We start from the raw sequence: 17,548 nt of genomic DNA on the forward strand, positions 1-17,548 counted from the left end.
GTGCAGGAGCTCAGCTGCTGGGAGGAAGTTGTGGGTGCCATGGGCACTTCCTGGGTGCCCGCCCCCCCCCCCCCCCCCCAGGTTAGAGCGCTTGGGAGCTCTAATTTGGCCACACTGTTCTCTTATTCTGGATTAAATTACCCATCTAGCAATATTTAAATTAACCTTGAGGCTTTCCCCGAGAACATAAAAGTTATTTTGAATTATTTTCACTGCCAGGATCAGCACAATTCCCTGCTCAGCTGGCTTGGTAGGAATTCAGCGATAGAGAAACCAATTTTTAAATTAATACAATTTTGTGTTTGTAAGGAAGCCATTATTTTTAATTATCGGGCATTTTCCTCAGCCTGGCTTCCCCAGTTAATAAAACTCAAGCTATTTAGCATGGTTTTTATTTTTGCAGAGGGCAGGCTTAGGGAAGTAGTTTCCCCTGTGGAATTTCCCCGCAGAATGTTTTGATCTCACCAAGCACACGCCTGTCACAAGGAGACTCGTAAAAAACCCAGAGAAAAGGAAATGCTGTCGTCAAAATGGCCCTGCTGGGCCTATAACGGGTGACTCTAACTTAGCTCTAGGGGTAACGTCAGGGGCTGGTGATTTGAGAAACGTGAAGGAGGAAATTACACTGGGCTGGATCCCCTCCAGGAAATGGAATTGTAGCACAGCAGGAGAGATTGCAGTCAGACATACAGAAGAACCTTTTGCCCATTGTGCTTTTAAGAGTATCGAGGGAGGCTGGGAGATTCTCCCACTTGTACAAGGAGAAGCAAGCCGCAGCCTCCAAGATTTAGTTATTCACTCACCCAGGGGAAAAGCCATCCATGACATCTTCATTTCCTTGCTAGGTCAGTCCTCTGGGATTGAAAAGCAGCTCTCCCCAGCTCCCAAACAATAAGATTCAACACTATCCTGGAACCAGCGCTTGTGCAGACAAAACAACTTGCTATAAATTTAATATTAGCTTAAATAATGCATCATTAGAAGGGTAAGCCTCTGCAAACACATTAAATAATGTATTCCTCGAGCAAACATTACTTTTGGATGGCTTGCTGTCTTGGATGGTGGGAAGGGGGGAAGGTGGAAGGGTCTGGATCTGAGTCACAGTTTTGACTCTGATCAGCTTTGTCATTCCAAAGCCACCCCTTCTTCCTTGATGCCTCGGTTTCCTCATCTGCAACAGCCTGAGAGCTCCTGGTGGGTAGGGGCTTTGTCTTGTGTTTCTTAGGGTACCCACTGTTTTGGGGAGTGCTTGGTGCTCCATGAACATCCTTGCAAAGTTCTAACATGGAAAATAGAACAGAAACGCGACCAGGACCGTCTGCGATCCAAAGAGCAGTTAGAATCCTCCAGGGAACTCTGGACCTGGGATGAACAGAGGTAGGTCAGGAGAACTTTCATGACATCATCTTAAAGAGCCTGTTCCTTCTTTCAATATCTCCGAAGCACCTACCATGTGCTAATTATTGCAATGGGCCCTTAAGACAGAGCAAGGCAACCTGGCCCCAGCCCTCTTGGAACTTCCAGGTTGAAAAAGAGAGTTGCGCAAAAACATCCCTGCTCATCAGTGCAAGGATGAGTGTAGACCTAGGGAGGAGCTCTGGGGATGGAGGAGGGTGAGGACAGTTACTCAGAGGAAGCACTGTATCCATTGGAGCCTGAAGCATGCAAAAGCCTCCCAAGGGAGGGTTTCAGATGAATGATTGTGTTTATTCACCAGCAGGTAAATCTTTGGAGGAACTTGGAGTGTCTAAGATTCTTAGCAGGACCCAGAGAGCCCTGTCTCCTTGATTTCACCCTCAGCTAATCTCCTCTAGCCACATTTAAATAAAATCAGGATCCAGGCAAAAATCTTCTTGGCCTCAGGGCCTTTGCATATGTCAGGCCCTAGCAACTAAGGCTTTCTTCCCCACTTATCTTCTCTCCTCCTAGCTCTTACCTTCAATGTCATTTTCCTGGAGTGACCAGAACCTAAAACACATATTATGTATTTTTCCTACCCTCTATTTTTCTACATCATTTCTTTGTGTTACTTGTATGCATCACTATTATCCATTCCCCTTGTTAAGACATAAACTCCATGAGGGTGGTTTTTTTTTTTCACTTTTCCACCACACCATCCAAAACAGCAAGTTGTCCTGAAGTTATGTTTGCTTGGGGAGCATATTGCTTAATATGTTTGCAGAGGCTTACCCTTCTAATTGTGCTTTATCTAAGCTAACAGTAAATTGCAAGTTGTTCTGTACGCACAAGCTCTTCTCACAGGGCAATGACATCTCGTCTGTTTAGTTATCAATAGGCGCTCAGTGAGAACATAGTAGGTGTGTGAAAAATAAAACATGAGTCAAGCAAAGAATGAACGCAGGTGACAGAAAGGATAAAGCTCAGTCTGTCCTGGTGACTCACATTGTGACATCCCTGCCTGAGAGGCCCCAGGAGAGCTGGGTCCATGAGCGCATGTTCACAGCTCACGCGCACACCTGCCCCCCCTTGCTCCTATGTCAACGTGATTGGCCACGTAAGTAAAAGTAACACCTGCCAACATGTAATTGCAATGTCATATTAATTATATGGAAACCCAAACAAAATTACCAGCTCCCATTTCTTCTTGGAATACTAATAACACGAATCCCAGTGTCATGATGGAAGATGATCTTGGAAGCCATCTCTCTCCTGTTCTGCAACCTACACGTGCTGCCGTTTCTTGCTTTTGCAACTTCCAAGCAGATCATAACGGGGAAGAAATATCGTAGAGGAAGGATCTAGGCTTCCTTTTCAGAGTGAATCAGACACCAAAAATCCTCTTTAGGAAAGAGCGGAAGTTTAAAATCTTCATAGAAGGGGCCATTTTTGTTCCCTCTTCCAAAAGCCTGGGGGAAAACCTCGCGGGTGGGTGAGCGGGGAGCTGCTGGGTGGTAGGGGATCCTCAGGCCGCGAGTTCTCTGCTCAGCATGGGAGGTTGCAGGATGGGACTGTATCTGGAAGGTGGGGGCTCCCAGTCTTGGCATCTTTCCCTCACTCTCCTGGTGCAGCACCCTCCTTCCCCAAGCCTGGCCTGTCTGGGTGTGTGACTGAGGTGTCTATCACACGAGCCCTCACCTGGCCAGTCACAGGCTCCCACTCCCACGTCCATGACTGGCCCAGGGATGTGAGCTCCTGGTGTTGGGTCAGCTGTGGTTCTTCTATGGGTTTCTTTTCTTTTCTTTATATAAACAGAAATCCCATGGGGAGACCAGGGGAAGGGTAGTCCTGGTCCATCCATCGGTCACCTACATTGCCCCAGGGTACAAGGAGGAACAGCTGACTCTGTCTCCTGCTGAGGACATCTCTGAGTGGAGGACGGTGGTGTGGGCCTTGGGCGTGGTTCTATGATGATGGCTCTGCTGGGATTTTTGTTCTCTGCTCAGCTCCAGGGATATGCAGAGCCTCGGACCCTCACACCCCTCTGCTGGCCAGACTCCCAGGAGCTCCCTGGTCCTTGGAAAGATCAGGCCATTTGGTTCAATCCGCGACACCCGACGTTGCCGTGTCACTCTGCGGAATCTCCCCATTTCCCTGCTGTCTGGGGAGCAGTCCTTGCGAACCCCACCGATGCCTGGTGCTGGTTAGGGTTCTGTTTTAAAGTTCGTTCTGTTTCCTTCTGTTTCAGGAAGGGCGGTGGCCCTTCACACCTCTGTGTGGGTTTCTGCTCCTGGCCTCGCTCCATCAGCAGCCCGCTCGGCCACCCAGGCTGCCTGGTCCCAGGAACGCAGGGAAGGCCCCTCCAAAGGTCAGCATGACCCAGCGACCCTGTTTGTTGCTGAATCCCGCTAACCGTCCGGGCTGAGGTGCTCTTCTTTGGATTGGAGCAACTGCTTCCCACTGTCTCTCCCCCGTCCTCTCCTCCAGGCCTGGGAGACAATTCTAATGCCACACCCCCCCTGCACATCCCTCTGCTAACTGAGCCTCCCCCTGCTGTCCCCAGGAGAAGTGCCAACCTGGTGCGACATTCCTGTCCTCTGCTGTCCCTGGCTGCTGGGCTCTTTCTCCGCACCTCACGGTAACACGTCTCCCTTCCCTCCAGGCTCTCTGTGGGACTGGGAGTTTTCTGAAATGCCATTCCTGTCTTGGTCCCTTTTCATAGGTGCTGCCCTATCCCATCACCTCTTTCCTGTGTCTGAGCCTGGCCAGTTCTCGCTGCTCTTCAGAACCGATTCTAGCTCTTCTGGTCCCTTGTCCACCCTGAGACCCAAGTGGGGTGGTAGAGTCTGCAGTGGATTCACCAATCTTCTTTCACCTCCTCCCTCTCAGGCACTTGGAAAAGACATTGACTGAGTGTCCTCAGAGTTATGCGGAGAGTGCTCAACTCTTCTTGCTGGGGTGGGCACGGTGATGTGTGTCATGCTAGGCCTGCTCATGAGGTCCCCTTAAAGTATGTAAGCTCTCTTCCCCTCCTATAGCTGTTTTGGAGGTCAAGTGGCAGGGTCACAAGATTGAGCACTCGGACGGAGTAAGCCACGGTGAAGAACAGTGGCTTGACTCTTGGGCTGTGATGTGTCCAGCTCCTGAGACTGCTGGGTCCATTTGTTACCTGGCATAGCCTTGCCTCTCCTGACTGATACAATGAACACCCCTTTCCTGGTGGTACTGGCTACATTACGCTACTTGCCAGGCTTTTTAAACTTCCGGTGGCAAGGACCCGGCTTTCCTTATCTGTCTAGTCTCCTCATTCCATGGTGCTGGACACAGTTGGCACTTAACGAACAACTCTTGAATGAATGAAAAATGTCATGTCTGCATTTGATGGTGGAGCAGGAGTGAAAAGAACCGTCAAGACTGGAGGAAGGGAGGGAAGAGCCCACGCTGGCCTTGACCGAGACAGCCGCTTGCCTTATGGGGCTGACAGATACCTGCAGACTCCCTCTCAGGAACTCATGAAGCATCGGAGGAAAAGGCCACTCCCAAGCTCCCTGAGTCTACGGCACATGTCACACTTCCCTCAGACCATCTTCCAACTGCTCCCCTGCAGTTTCCAGGAGTTGCTTTTATTTCATTCACTAAAACAGTTTATGAACTGAATTAAAATAAATGAGATGCAAATAAATTCCAGGCTTTCTCCCTCATTTTCAAATTACATTTCCAGTCCACTCAACCTGTTATAATCTCATAGTGATTTTCATTTAAGAGAGCTAAATGGATATGTGATTATTGTTACAGGAACTAACACCAGACAATTAAATGTTGAGGTGTTGATAGATAAAGCTGTGTTTTGATTTGCATAAACACGATGCCAGCGACTCTAACCCTGGCAGAAATTCAGTTATAAGGCTTGCGTGTCTAACTTCTGCTAATTACCACAAGTACCATTATTAAGATTTTTTTTTTTTAATATTTAGAGTTGGGATTATAGCCATTTTATTTGAGGGCCACATTTATCTTTATTTTGAAAACTTAGTCAGAATGCATAACTGATTTATCAGAGAAAAGGCACGATGACTACTTATAATCAACTTCTACAGTGCAGCATATCAAAAATCAATTACACAGCCCTGAAATCCAGTCATTAAGGATTTAGCTACTAATCGCATTCCATTTTTGTCTTTAGGAAGATACTGCGGCTTGCAACTTTGCAGATACCAGCAGAAGAAGAAAAACATGGGAGACTGCTGATAACCTAATGTGGAGAATTAAACTCCAGTCAGACAAAGGTAGAATATTAATTCGGAGTGGCCTGGCTCTGCAGGCAGGTCACCTGGGCTGGCTTGGATTTCAATCCAGTAACACAAAAAAGTTACACCCAAGTCTTGCCCACGCTGAGTCTTTCATGTGATTCTAAAGCCAGTGCTAAACTACAACTTGTTCATTGTCTGTTTTTCGCTTGCTTTGATCTGTGATTATTTTAGTTGTTTTTAGTTTGCTTATTAACTGTCCTCTCTTCCATCTCTTCCCAGCCCTGAAGGAGAGCTGTAGGAGGGTAGGGGCTTTGCTTTATGTTTCATGTATCTTCAGGGCACAGCATAGTGCTTGGATCATAGTAGGTGCTTAGAAAACATGTGTGTTGCATTTTATGATGACTGGGACCACAGGGTTCTTCCCCCAACCCTGGGTAAAGTGTTAGTATAATGGTAGGAGTAGCTTCCTCTGGTTGACAGATGACTGACCAGAGCAGGGTCCACTAGTGCTAGATAATCTGTCTGATTGTGAATCTGAGCAGGAAGCTGTGGGGTACAGTGGCTGAGAGTCCTGGCAAGTGAGCCAGACAGAAGGACAGAACTGGGGCCAAGTCCAGGCTTGACCATTTCCTACCCATCACATCATTGGTTTACCTTCCCTGAACTTGTGTGTTCTTCTGGGAAACAGAGGCAATCATGACTACCTCATGAGGCGGGCGGTTGAAAAGGTTAAAATCAGATACGACAAGTGAAGCATTTAACTTAGAGCCTGCATCACTGAAGTCCTCAGTACATGCTACGTATTAGTTTTTTTAAAAGCTGTAACTTGGGGCTAGTTGCCTGGTGTGGGGATGCCAGGGTTGGTTGCAACTTCCTGCTTCGGCCCTGTCATTTGTTCCCCTTGGAATGTTGTCCCTGACCCCCTCGTGCAGGGTGATGTCTCATCCCTTGGGATCCCATCAGACTCTTGGGTGACTCTGTCTTTCGGTAGCCTGTGGTCCTCTTATGTCTGTGCGTTCTACCACTGGCAGCTCCTTCAAGTGCAAACTTTCCAAGTCATTCTCCCAGGATTTAGCAAACACCCAGCACACAGTAGGCATTGCTTCCTTTGACCATCTGGCCAGACAGTGTAAACTTGGGGATGGGATGTCAAGTGGGAAGGGCAGACCCCAGATCTCTCCAGCTAGAGCACAATGTGAATCCCACAGCAGGGAACGACTGCCCTCGCCCACCCTAGGAAATGGCCTAAAGATCTGGGGCTTCTACCGTCAGAGGGAGGAACTTGCCTTTTCCAGGGAAGAGAGGAGAAAGGCAGGCATAGAAGCCAGGCAACCCTCAGCTCTGGGATGAAGGTGCAACCACTTACCCGGAGCTTCCGGCCAAAGATGGTGACTTTGCCTTTAATCTGTTCCTTTCGCAGGCGCCACTCAATGGAATTGAGGCCGTTTTCCATGGGCAGGGAGATGTTGCAGCGCCCAATGGTGGGGGTGATGGTGCCCGCTAGGACGTGGGGCTCGCTGTGGAAGCTGACGCCCATGCCGTTGGCGTACATCACCCTCAGGGTGCCATTGTTACAGAGCTGGTAGCTGTTCCGCACTTGATCTGGAAAAACGCAAGTGGGGATGGGCACAGGGAAATAAATTATCCACTCTATCAGTCAGAAGAGAATAGACCCTATTTTTGCAGGTTTCCATGGTACTTTACAGCTGTCAGTCTAGGGCTGCCTTCAATTAGCGCACACACAATGCGAAGGTGAGTGGCAGAGATGGTGCATGGGAAGAAAAACATTATTAATATGTGGCTCTCCAGAAATAATTATGCCGTGATATTTTTCTTTTACTCACTGAAGACTATTAATAGTACATTTAAACATTTAAAGATGTCTATTGCCTACACAATTTGTGTCAATCAAATCCCTGAACTTTAACATATATATTTTAGCTTATATAAAAAAATAGAGGAAAGGAAAGTGACTTCAACTCTCCCCACGCCTTTTCTTTGCCTCCATCTAACCCAGGGTGGAGGGTGTCAGCCACAGGTCAGATCCAATGCAAGCACAGCCAGGGCTCTTCAACAAAACCGAGAGAAAAAGCCACCTTCCTTCTTGAGCGACTGCTCTTGACCTGTCACATGCCACCTCCACTTCCACCTGCACTCAGGAGGCTCCAAGGGCACGAGGAGACGGAGCCAGGCGGTGCCCACCCTGCGTGTTGATCTTCCCAAATGGAATCCACACTAGTCAATCAGACTTCTGACCTTTTCCTTTATCGAAAAGTTACAGGAAGGAAACGCGAGTCAGAGACTCCTTGAACAGATATGCCGCTTCCTGATTGTCTGGGCAAAGGAGCCGGGCTGGGCTGGCCTCCGAGATGCCAGCTTTTGGGGCAGTGGGCAAGGGTGCACCTGTCACTCAGCAACTGCAGCCATCATACAGAAGGACAGAATCTACATCATTAATCATTTGGCAGAGCAGAAACAGAGTCATTGAAACAGGCTCTGTTGCTGGATAATAGTCCAGAAATGTCACCATTTATCTACCAAGAGGACACTTTTATCCTCTGACAACTGGCTGGCCCACTGACATTATATCTTAATTAAAGGAAAAATTAATCTGCACAATTCCTTTTCTTGCCAGCCCCTGTGCTTGTCCTGGACCGCGTGGGCATGTCTAACAGCAACAATAACCATGGGGTGGCCAGGGACCTTTGAGATCCTGGTTCCGGCAAGAGATTGCTACAGACCTCTGACCCCAGGGCAACCAACTCAACAAAGATGATGTACTAAAGAGAGAATCAGACTGGGAACAACAAAAAAATAACACGCAGTAGTAGGCCCTGGAGAATAAACAGTCCCGAGAAGATGACAACGGCTACAGAGGGGTAAGAATGAGAAGAGGCCGGGCAAGGGGTGCACACCTGTAATCCCAGAGATTTGGGAGGCTGAGGCAGGAGGATTGCAAGCTCGAGGCCAACCTCAGCCACTCAGTGAAAACCTGTCTCAGAATAAAAAATAAAAAGTGCTGGAAGCTGGGCAAGATGGTGCAGGCCTGTAATCAGCAGCAGCTCAGGAGGCTGAGGCAGGAGGATCATGAGTTCAAAGCCAGCCTCAGCAAAAGTGAGGCGCTAAGCAACTCAATGAGACCCTGTCTCTAAATAAAATGCAAAATAGGGTTGGGGATGTGCCTCAGTGGTAGAGTGGCCCTGAGTTAAATCCCCAGTACCAAAAAAAAAAAAAAAAAAAAAAAAGGACATTTTTAGTAAGTTGATATTTGGTTGTGTATGGATGACATTTTTCTCCCAGGAATTTTTCTTTTTTTTAAACAAGACCTATCTCTGCTAGAGTGGGTTTGCTGTGGATGTTTGCATAAGACAGAAGCTGAGGGGCGCTGGAGATGTGTGCAAGTCCCTGGCCAGGGGGGGTCTCCCCCGAGGGCGTGGCTGGTTGGGGCAAAGGGGTGGGCGGGGCGTACCCTGTACCACTGTGTAGGAGGCCTCCACCGAGGAGAGGTTGGTAATCACAGTGACATCGTCGTCACGGTTGGAGTTCTCGATGTCGATGGTGATGGATTTCTCCATTTCGCGGTGCAGACTGGTCACCACCCCGGTGGGGCGCGTCACGTTGGTCAGACGGCCCTCGTGGTCATAGCTAGAAGAGAAGAACACTGGTTGGAAGGGCAGTCAATGGAACCAAGGATTCTCCTAGTGTTCAGAACCATACAAGGGCCAGGTGATGGGGCCAGAGAAAGATGGCAGGAGTGGGGTGGCCCGTGCATCCCACGGAGGCTCCGGGTTACAACCCAAACCTCCACCTGCCCTGAGCAAGCCGTGCGTTCTCCCAGCCACTGACCTAACTGGCCCCAGCTCAGGGAGAACCCTCCGCCTGGTCTCAGGCAGGAGGAACTTAACTGTGCTCCCGCATGTTAGTGCCAACAGTGTCTCGTAAACGTTGCTGGCTCTTTAATTTATGTGTTCCACAAAGCCACCAAATTAATCTTTCCAAAATATCAGTCTCATCCTGTCACTTCTCTGCTGAGCAAGCCACACTCTTTTCCCACAGTTGCTCCATCAAATCCAGATCTGGCATTTGAGACCATCCAAGCCCCCGAGTCCTCAACAGGGATGCAAGCTTGTCCTACTTGTCACCTCAAAGACCTCCCCGAAGGCAGCCTGGGCCAAATGTCACCTCCATGTCTTGGTGGGCCTTCACCCACGCCAGGAAAGGGAGCCACACTCTCCCCAGGACCTGCCTGCGAGGCCCTGGGGCTGAGGAGGGCTGGGGGTGGGGCGGGACCATGAAATCCTCACGTTTGGAGGGCAAAAGAGAAGGACCAGCCGCTGGACCCTGGTGCGCCTCCCTCTGGATTGGGACAAAATGGGCAGGTTCTAAGTGATGGATACTGGAGCTCCTAAGGCACACAGGGGCGGGAGTGCCTCATAAGAGGCTCCCGGTGGGGAAGATGTGACCCAGTTGAGTTGACCACTGAGCACTCAGGACACCAGAGGGACTTGGGAACTGTTTCTGGACTCCAGGAATGCAGACCTGGCTGAGACTTGCAGTGGTCTGAGAAATTTTGCTTTTTCTTGGGAGAACCGGAAAGTCAAACTCTGAGGATATTTGAAGCTGAGAGCAGGACCACACTGAGCTGGATGGCCAGCTGGGTAAAGTGGTGAAGGTGACAGCAGGGACTCTGAATGGGAAGCCCAGGGATCTTGGGAGCCCAGCCTCTCATCTCTAATCCCATCACTTATCCAAGGCAGATGACACGTGCTCTGGAAAGGCCTGGTGCTGTAACCAAGAATGGGGACTCAGGCCTTCTCATTGAAGGGGCTTCCTGGTGCTGTCTTACCTGCTCCAGAAACTGACTCTCACACAGGGGTACAGAGATGCTATTTATGGGCTGGGGCTGTAACTTAGTGTTAGAGCATTTGTGTAGCATGTGCAAGCCCTGGGTCCAATCCCCCAGTACCTCCCCCCTGCCAAAAAAGAGATGCTATGTACAGTAGTGACATTTTAGAACAACATAAACCTAGGAAGTCATCAACATTGATGACATGGATTTCTATTTATTGGCATGGACAAAAAGTAAATTGTTTTTATTTCTTTTTGTAGTAGTGCATTTTAATTATATATAGTTGTGGGATTGTTGTTACTTATTTGTATGTGCACATAATAGTACAAAATAATTTGGCCAGTTACAGAGGTCTATATTGTTGGGTAGAAAGAGCAGGGTACAAAAGGTCATCCCTTAATAATATGTAAGTATTTATTATAGAAGAAATTCTCCTGAAAATATGGATATCTAAACATGAACGGTGATTTTTTTTGTGTGGGATTTGGATGACTCTTTGTTTTCTTCACGTGTTCGTATATTTTAGGAACTATTTGTAATCAATATGACTGAGTTTAATGCTTTATAAGCAGAAAAAGCTTTTTTTTTTTAAAAAGAGAGGAGAGAGAGAGAGAGAGAGAGAGAGAGAGAGAGAGAGAGAGAATTTTTTAATATTTATTTTTTAGTTTTCAGTGGATACAACATCTTTATTTTTATGTGGTGCTGAGGATTGAACCCAGCGCCCCGTGCATGCCAGGGGAGCGCGTTACCGCTTGAGCCACATCCCCAGCCCTAAGCAGAAAAAAACTTTTGCAAATAAAGCACAAACAATTCTAAGTGTCTGGATTTGAGGTGTGTCACACAGCAAAGCTCATTAGTAATGGAGAGCAGAGGCGCATCACCTCTGGCAAGTCATAGGACAGTGAGGAGGTCATCATCCGGGACCTAGGCCAGGGCTTTCATTCCACCCCCCTGTAGTTCTGGGACACACACAATGTACTGCCCGTTGCACTTCCATAGAGGAGACCAGGACAGCAAGAGTTTCTACTTTGGGGAAGCAGAGCACTGAGTAGGAACCTGAATCTTGGGGCAGACAAAGCACGTTTTTCATTAAGTTGCAACAGGGCTCAGCTCCCTGCAGCTCTGCTCACTCCCTCCGTGGAGTGTCTACAGATTCAGGTCTCTGTGCAAATTCACTCTGCACCCAGAAGTGAGGATCTCTGAGTTTGAGCAATTGGATCTCAATGGTACCCAGAGAGAACCAGCTAGGCCTTGGCCAGTGTGGGGCTAGACATGGCCTTGGACTCATTTAGTCAAAAGATATTCATGAATACCTATTCTGGGCAATGCATTTTAAAAAACACTAAGGATATGACTAGGAATAAAACAAAGTCCACACACTCATGCTAGAGGAGAATGCAAAACAAAGCAAGGCTTCTCTTCCCCAGTCTGGGAATTGAGCAGGCATGGCAGGATGCCCAAAGGGTAGCTCATGTCTCCTCCATTCCTACTTGGCTCTCCAAAAGCCACTTCCAAGCCCAAAGAGGAGTAGAGAGCAAGGTAACTGCCAAAGGGGTATGTCATAGCTGTGTGTGTTGCAAAACCAGCTCATTCTATAAAATAACCCCTGAACCCCACTCCATGGGAAGTCCACTTCCACCCTTCCCCGTGACACCTGCTCCTTCCCCCACTGCTTCACTGGGAGAAGGAGCTGAACCTGATGGACTGGAGAGCTCTTTCCTGTCTCTCTTTTCTGGAGGGCCTGTCCTTAAGGGAGATCTGTTCTCCGCCCCTCTGGGCCCTCATTTTGCTAAGGCAGAGTCTGCTCCTGCAGGGAAGGGAGGCCCAGCAGTATTGAGGGCCAGGGAGCGAGAGAATTCATTCAAAGTGGGGAATTAAGAAGACCTAGTGTACAGGCTGCTTTCTTCAGTTCTGCTTTTCCAAAGTAGGTCTCTGTTTGTCTGGCTCCTGTATCCACTATGTAGGTGGCTGTTGGGAACCTGAGGGATGGGATGGAGATGGCAGAGTACTTAATGATGTCCCTCAAATCCCAACAGCACCTATTCTCTGTTGAACTTGGGTTTGCCAAGTGCGATGTGTATTATCCCAGTGGATTATCATGGCATCCATGTGTTGCTGGCATTATTATCCCCATTGGCAGAGGTGGACACGGACATTCAGAGAGGTTGGGTCACTTGGCGAAGGCCAATCAGAGAATATTTGGCAGAAGTGGAACCTATACCATTGTCTTCCTGGTGTCAAGGTCCAAGGGCTTTTGCAGAAGATTGTGAAAACCTGTATTCTCTCAGGAATATCCTGTAACCCAGCTACTTCTTCTATCAGGACCTAATGTCTTGCATCTGGAGAAATCTGAATTCCAAGGTTGGAGTTCCCTGGAACTTTCTGGGACTGGCTGATCATAAAATGAGGCCAGAATGATTCATTAATGTTATTTCCCTTGACTCCCCCCACCCTGCTCTGAGTCCTTAATGGGATGGCCTTATTGGGAACATCTTTCCCTAAATCCTAGAACAATTTTCATCTGGAGTTGGAAGGTGGAACTCCAAATTCTACTCAGAGCCTTGTTGTAGAACAGTGGTGGGTCACGGAAAGAGTCCTGGACATAGAGATCCGCTGACCTCTCGTGTGGCCTTGGGAGAGTCGAGTCACTTCTCTGAGACTCAGTTTCCTTATATTTAAAATGGGGAGAATCAAACTTATCCGCTGAGGGTCACTGTAACAGCTGAGCTGATAAACAGCTTCTCTGCCCATCAAGTTCTATGCAGAGAGAATGTTCTGCTGCTCTAGCCCCCTATGGAAAGGTTTGTACCCTGCTTCATGGAACACAGTGGAAGAGAGGAATCCACCTGCTGAAGTCCTCACAGAAGGACAGACTGTTTTCTGGCAGCCCTATAGCCTGTGTGGTTTTCTTTCCTCTGCTCACCCCTCTCTGAAGTTTTGGTTAAGGTGATGCAGTGCTGGTCCCCATCTCCCACCTCCATGAGGAAGTGGAGTTTGATGTATGATTTTTAAACTGCCAATCTGCTGGCCATGTATCAAAAGTGCTATAAACCCCAAAAGAACTCGCTATTTTTTTTTTTTTTTTTTAGAATGGCTAAGAGATATTTGAAACTCCGTATTTGAAACTCCACAATGCAGAATCTGGGATCACTAGATTTACCCACATTATGAGGAAAAAAACAAAACAAAACCCCAGCTTATCAAATTAAGGAGGAGAGGAAAAAATTATTCATGAAAAAATATTTAAAAAAGATTTATGGCTGGGTGTGGTGGTGCATGCCTGTAATCCCTGCAGTTTGGGAAGCTGAGGCAGGAGGATCACAATTTGGAAGCCAGCCTCAGTAATTTAGCAAGATCCTAAGCAACTTGGTAAGACCCTGTCTCAAAATAAAAAGTAAATAAAAATAGCCGAGGATGTGGTTCAGTGTTGAAGTGCCTCTGGGTTCAATCCCCATTACAAAAAAAATAGGAATCATGTCTACATGTTTTCACTGAGCTAGAGACTCTTGCTGTAAAATACCTTCCCTCTAAGAGCCCACTTGTGTGGACCCACTAAAACCAGAGACAAGGCTTTACTACAGTCCCGGAGTCAGGCCTAATTGGGTTTGGCCTCCCTGAGAGGGGCATTTCTTTCTCATTCGGGAGCCCCAACTAATGATTTCTAAATGCAACAGGTCTTTCTGCAAAACTACCACAAAGGAAGGCACAAATCCAAGAGGTGTATGGGTTTAAGCCTAGCTTTAACCTACTTGGGGTGATTGCTAAAGGTGGCACTCAGATGGAATGTCAGAGGGGGAAGTGTTCTGGGGAAGTGTGATCAAGTCCGGTGCCTGGAAGAATATGAGGAGGCTTCGGAAGCCTGAGAAAGGTTGCTTTGCCCCAAGAAGCAGCTTGACCCAGGGAAAGCAATTCTGCAATGCACTAAATTTCCAGCAGGTGGCAACAGCTTCCTTTTACATTTTCCTAAGCCCTTTGGCACACAAACAGGAAGTGAACATTCCTAGATTTTGGTGTGATTGACAATGAGGTCTTCTTTCCTCTCTCTTGCCCCATTCCCCTCTGTAATACCCCTGCTCCAACTTACTAAATTCTCAGCTAGCAGCAACATCTGGAACAAGCAAGCACTCTGAATACATAAGGTTAGCATGCTCCTTTCTCAAGGACATCAGATACTTGCAAATTCCATTCCAGCCACAGTCAGTGACTGGGGATTCTCAGCAGCTTCCGCCAGCGCTCCATTGGTTAATACCTGCGGGAGCTTGACCGAGAGCTGCTGCAGGAGCTAGGGAAAACAGCTTTTTGGCAAAACAAACGGCAGGACTATTAAGTATGAGATAATTGTTAGGGGAAATATGACCGGCTCTCGCATCTTTTAATATACCTAGCACTTTATCTGTATTGATCTGCTCCTGCTAAAGAGGAAATTCAGAGTTTATCTACCTGTCTGTGCAATCAAGTGTGTTGCTGGACCTATTGGCAAATTACAGGAGCCCCACTGGGATCTTGCCTTTTAGGTTCTAATTTCCGCACCCATAGCAAACATGAATAATCAGCAAAGTTAATCAGCACTTTATCTCCCAGGGGCTGTGCGTGTCCAATATCCTGAAATTTGAACGGCAGGCAGACAACAGGAATTCCCAAGGCTAGTAGGTAGGATGTTCAATATCAGAGACCCAATAGAGCAAATCATTTAAGAGTCAGGGAGAGGGACATGAATATCTTGAGGCCACAAGAAATCATTAAAGTCAGGAAGACAATGTGACTAAGCAATTTTAAAAGCAACATGAATGGCTGGCGCTGAGGCCAGCCCGGCCCAGGTAAGCGCTCTTTGGAGACACATCACAAACCCACTTACTCATAGAAGATCGTCCATCCCGTTTCATCACTCTTGGTGGCCAGGAGCCCAGTGTTCCCATCATAGGTCATGAGGCCAAGCTCCAGGTTTTGTGTGGACACAACTTTGAGGCCCCCGTTGGTGCCCACAGTGAGGGTGATGATCTGATTGTCTGGCATGAGCAGGTGGCGGGGCATGCCACTGCTATCCCGACGGATCTTTAGGGAATTTCCATTATTGTCAATTAACTCGGTGACGTCATTGTCAGCGCTGTATGTGAAGTTGTATAGGTACTCCCCGGTCACCAGGCTCACAGTGTACTGGTGGATCCCATCCGCATTGAAGACGTACAGCTCCTGCTCTCCAGGAGAGGCGGCCTCGTACTGGTTGAAGGCATTGAGAACGGGTTTGTTCTTGCTGACCGCCCTGATCCGAATGTTGCCCAGGTCTGCAATGTAGATGGTGCCATCTGGAGCCACAGCTAAGGACGATGGGGAATTCAGGATGGCATCAGTGGCATAGGCGTCGTCTCCAGAGTAGCAGATGCAATTGACGTCGTTTTTGCAGTCGCAGTCTGAGGCTGCCCCGGCTAAGAGGCAGATCTCCCCGTTGGTGGTTACCTGGCGCAGACGGTTAATTTTCTTCTCGTCCGTCTCAGTGATGTAGAGGACCCCTGTGTGAGAGATGGCGATGGCGCTGGCTGATTCCAGAGCAGAGTGAATGGCGAGTTTGCTGAGCGAGTAGTCGATGCCGGGAACCTGGCAGTGCATGGGGCGACCCGCGATGATGCTCACTTGGTGGTTCTCAGTGATTCGGAGGATGACGTTGTTCTCTAGAACATACAGGGAATTGTCCATGGGGTTGACCGCAAGGTCTGTTGGCCACTCCAGGCGAACCTGTGGAGGACATGGTATCGTGTTCAAGAACAGCCTGTGATGTGGCCAGCATTTGAGTGTGGGCACTTACATTGGCTTTATGCAGATTTTAACTTTTTACTAACAAACTGTCCTAGAGGTGCTCTTCATTGAACTAGCTTCCCATTGCCCATGCTGATGTGTAGCAACTGTGCAATAAACCTCCTGTCCCATCTGCCCACTGGCTTTACCTATGATGCTTCACAGCTCCAGATGATTAACCAGGGTCCAAGCTATAATATACGGTTACACAGGTAGTTCACTGCACAAGGGGTCAGCACAATCCTGAACACACTCTTCTCACTAAGCCAGTAGCCTGAGAAGGGCGTGTTTATTTGGAGGAGGCATGTGGCTTGAAAGGTGGCCCTGACCCAAGGGCTGACAAAGCGCAGGCCAGCTAGCAAGCTACAATTTTGAGTGTTTGCCTGGGGGAAAAAAAATGAACCAAAGAAACACATTCCTTCTCTGTGGAATTTGAAATAAAAATCTCAGTAGCAAGTTGTCAGTTTGTTGTAGAATTTGAGCTGAAATTTATGAGGTTGACCAAGGGTTGAAAAGACGCTTACAGGAAGGGTGAACATATATTCCAGGTTGTTTGAGAACAAATGCTATACATTTGAGGGAGCCTCTGTTCTCTGTCACGATAAGAGCCCTGACTAAAGGCACACTTTGGGGACTACTACAGAAGACTCTGCTCTGATCATACTGCACGGTGAAAAGGTTTACATGGCGAGAATGCGATCACTTCCAATTAACAGGAAGTTCTGATTGACATATAACACCACACTGTACAGTCTCAAACCTGCAATAATGATGGAGAAGACAGGTAATTACCCAGACACTCCTACCCTGTAATCTGCCACGGCTGGAGTGTGTCACCAACTCGACTCTTCTGAGCAGAATTTTCCTGTCTCACGCTTTCTCCTCTCCCAGTCTTAGCTGTTCCCCTGCATCTTGCTGTCTAGTTCCCCTCCGGGCTCCTCCAAACAAATCTGTACCAGTTTTCTGTTGCCCTCCCACTCCTCTTCCAACTCAAACAGGAATCAGGTGAGACCATTTGGTCAAGTACTAGGAGGTGCTTAGTGATGAGAAGTAAAAGAGAGTGTCCTACCTGGGCGACATCCATGCTGGAGTCACAGCTCAGTGGCCGGACAGCAGTGAGGTCATTGGAGCCCAGCAGGGTGGAGATGATTCCATTCTGGTCAACCTTTCGGATCATGGTGGCATCAACGAAGTACATGAGCCCATTCTTGTCCACTGCAATACCTTCAAAAGACAAGTGGTAGGAATGTGTCTGTTGGAA

General features: G+C 48.1%; 1 protein-coding gene across 6 annotated transcripts in view; it reads right to left on the reverse strand.

The window, feature by feature from the left end:
* Tenm2 (teneurin transmembrane protein 2) overlaps positions 1-17,548 on the reverse strand; it is an 892,009-nt gene that overhangs the window by 17,580 nt on the left and 856,881 nt on the right. For all 6 annotated transcript variants that reach the window (XM_071612002.1, XM_071612001.1, XM_027938624.2 and 3 more), the window contains 4 exons: positions 17,357-17,511; positions 15,353-16,227; positions 9,118-9,293; positions 7,015-7,250 (listed from right to left, as the gene is read on the reverse strand). In XM_071612002.1, the coding sequence (XP_071468103.1) occupies positions 7,015-7,250; positions 9,118-9,293; positions 15,353-16,227; positions 17,357-17,511 (1,442 nt within the window). The remainder of the gene's footprint in view (positions 1-7,014; positions 7,251-9,117; positions 9,294-15,352; positions 16,228-17,356; positions 17,512-17,548) is intronic.

Source organism: Marmota flaviventris, chromosome 5 (genome assembly GCF_047511675.1).
Source record: "Marmota flaviventris isolate mMarFla1 chromosome 5, mMarFla1.hap1, whole genome shotgun sequence".
Taxonomy (NCBI): domain Eukaryota; kingdom Metazoa; phylum Chordata; class Mammalia; order Rodentia; family Sciuridae; genus Marmota; species Marmota flaviventris.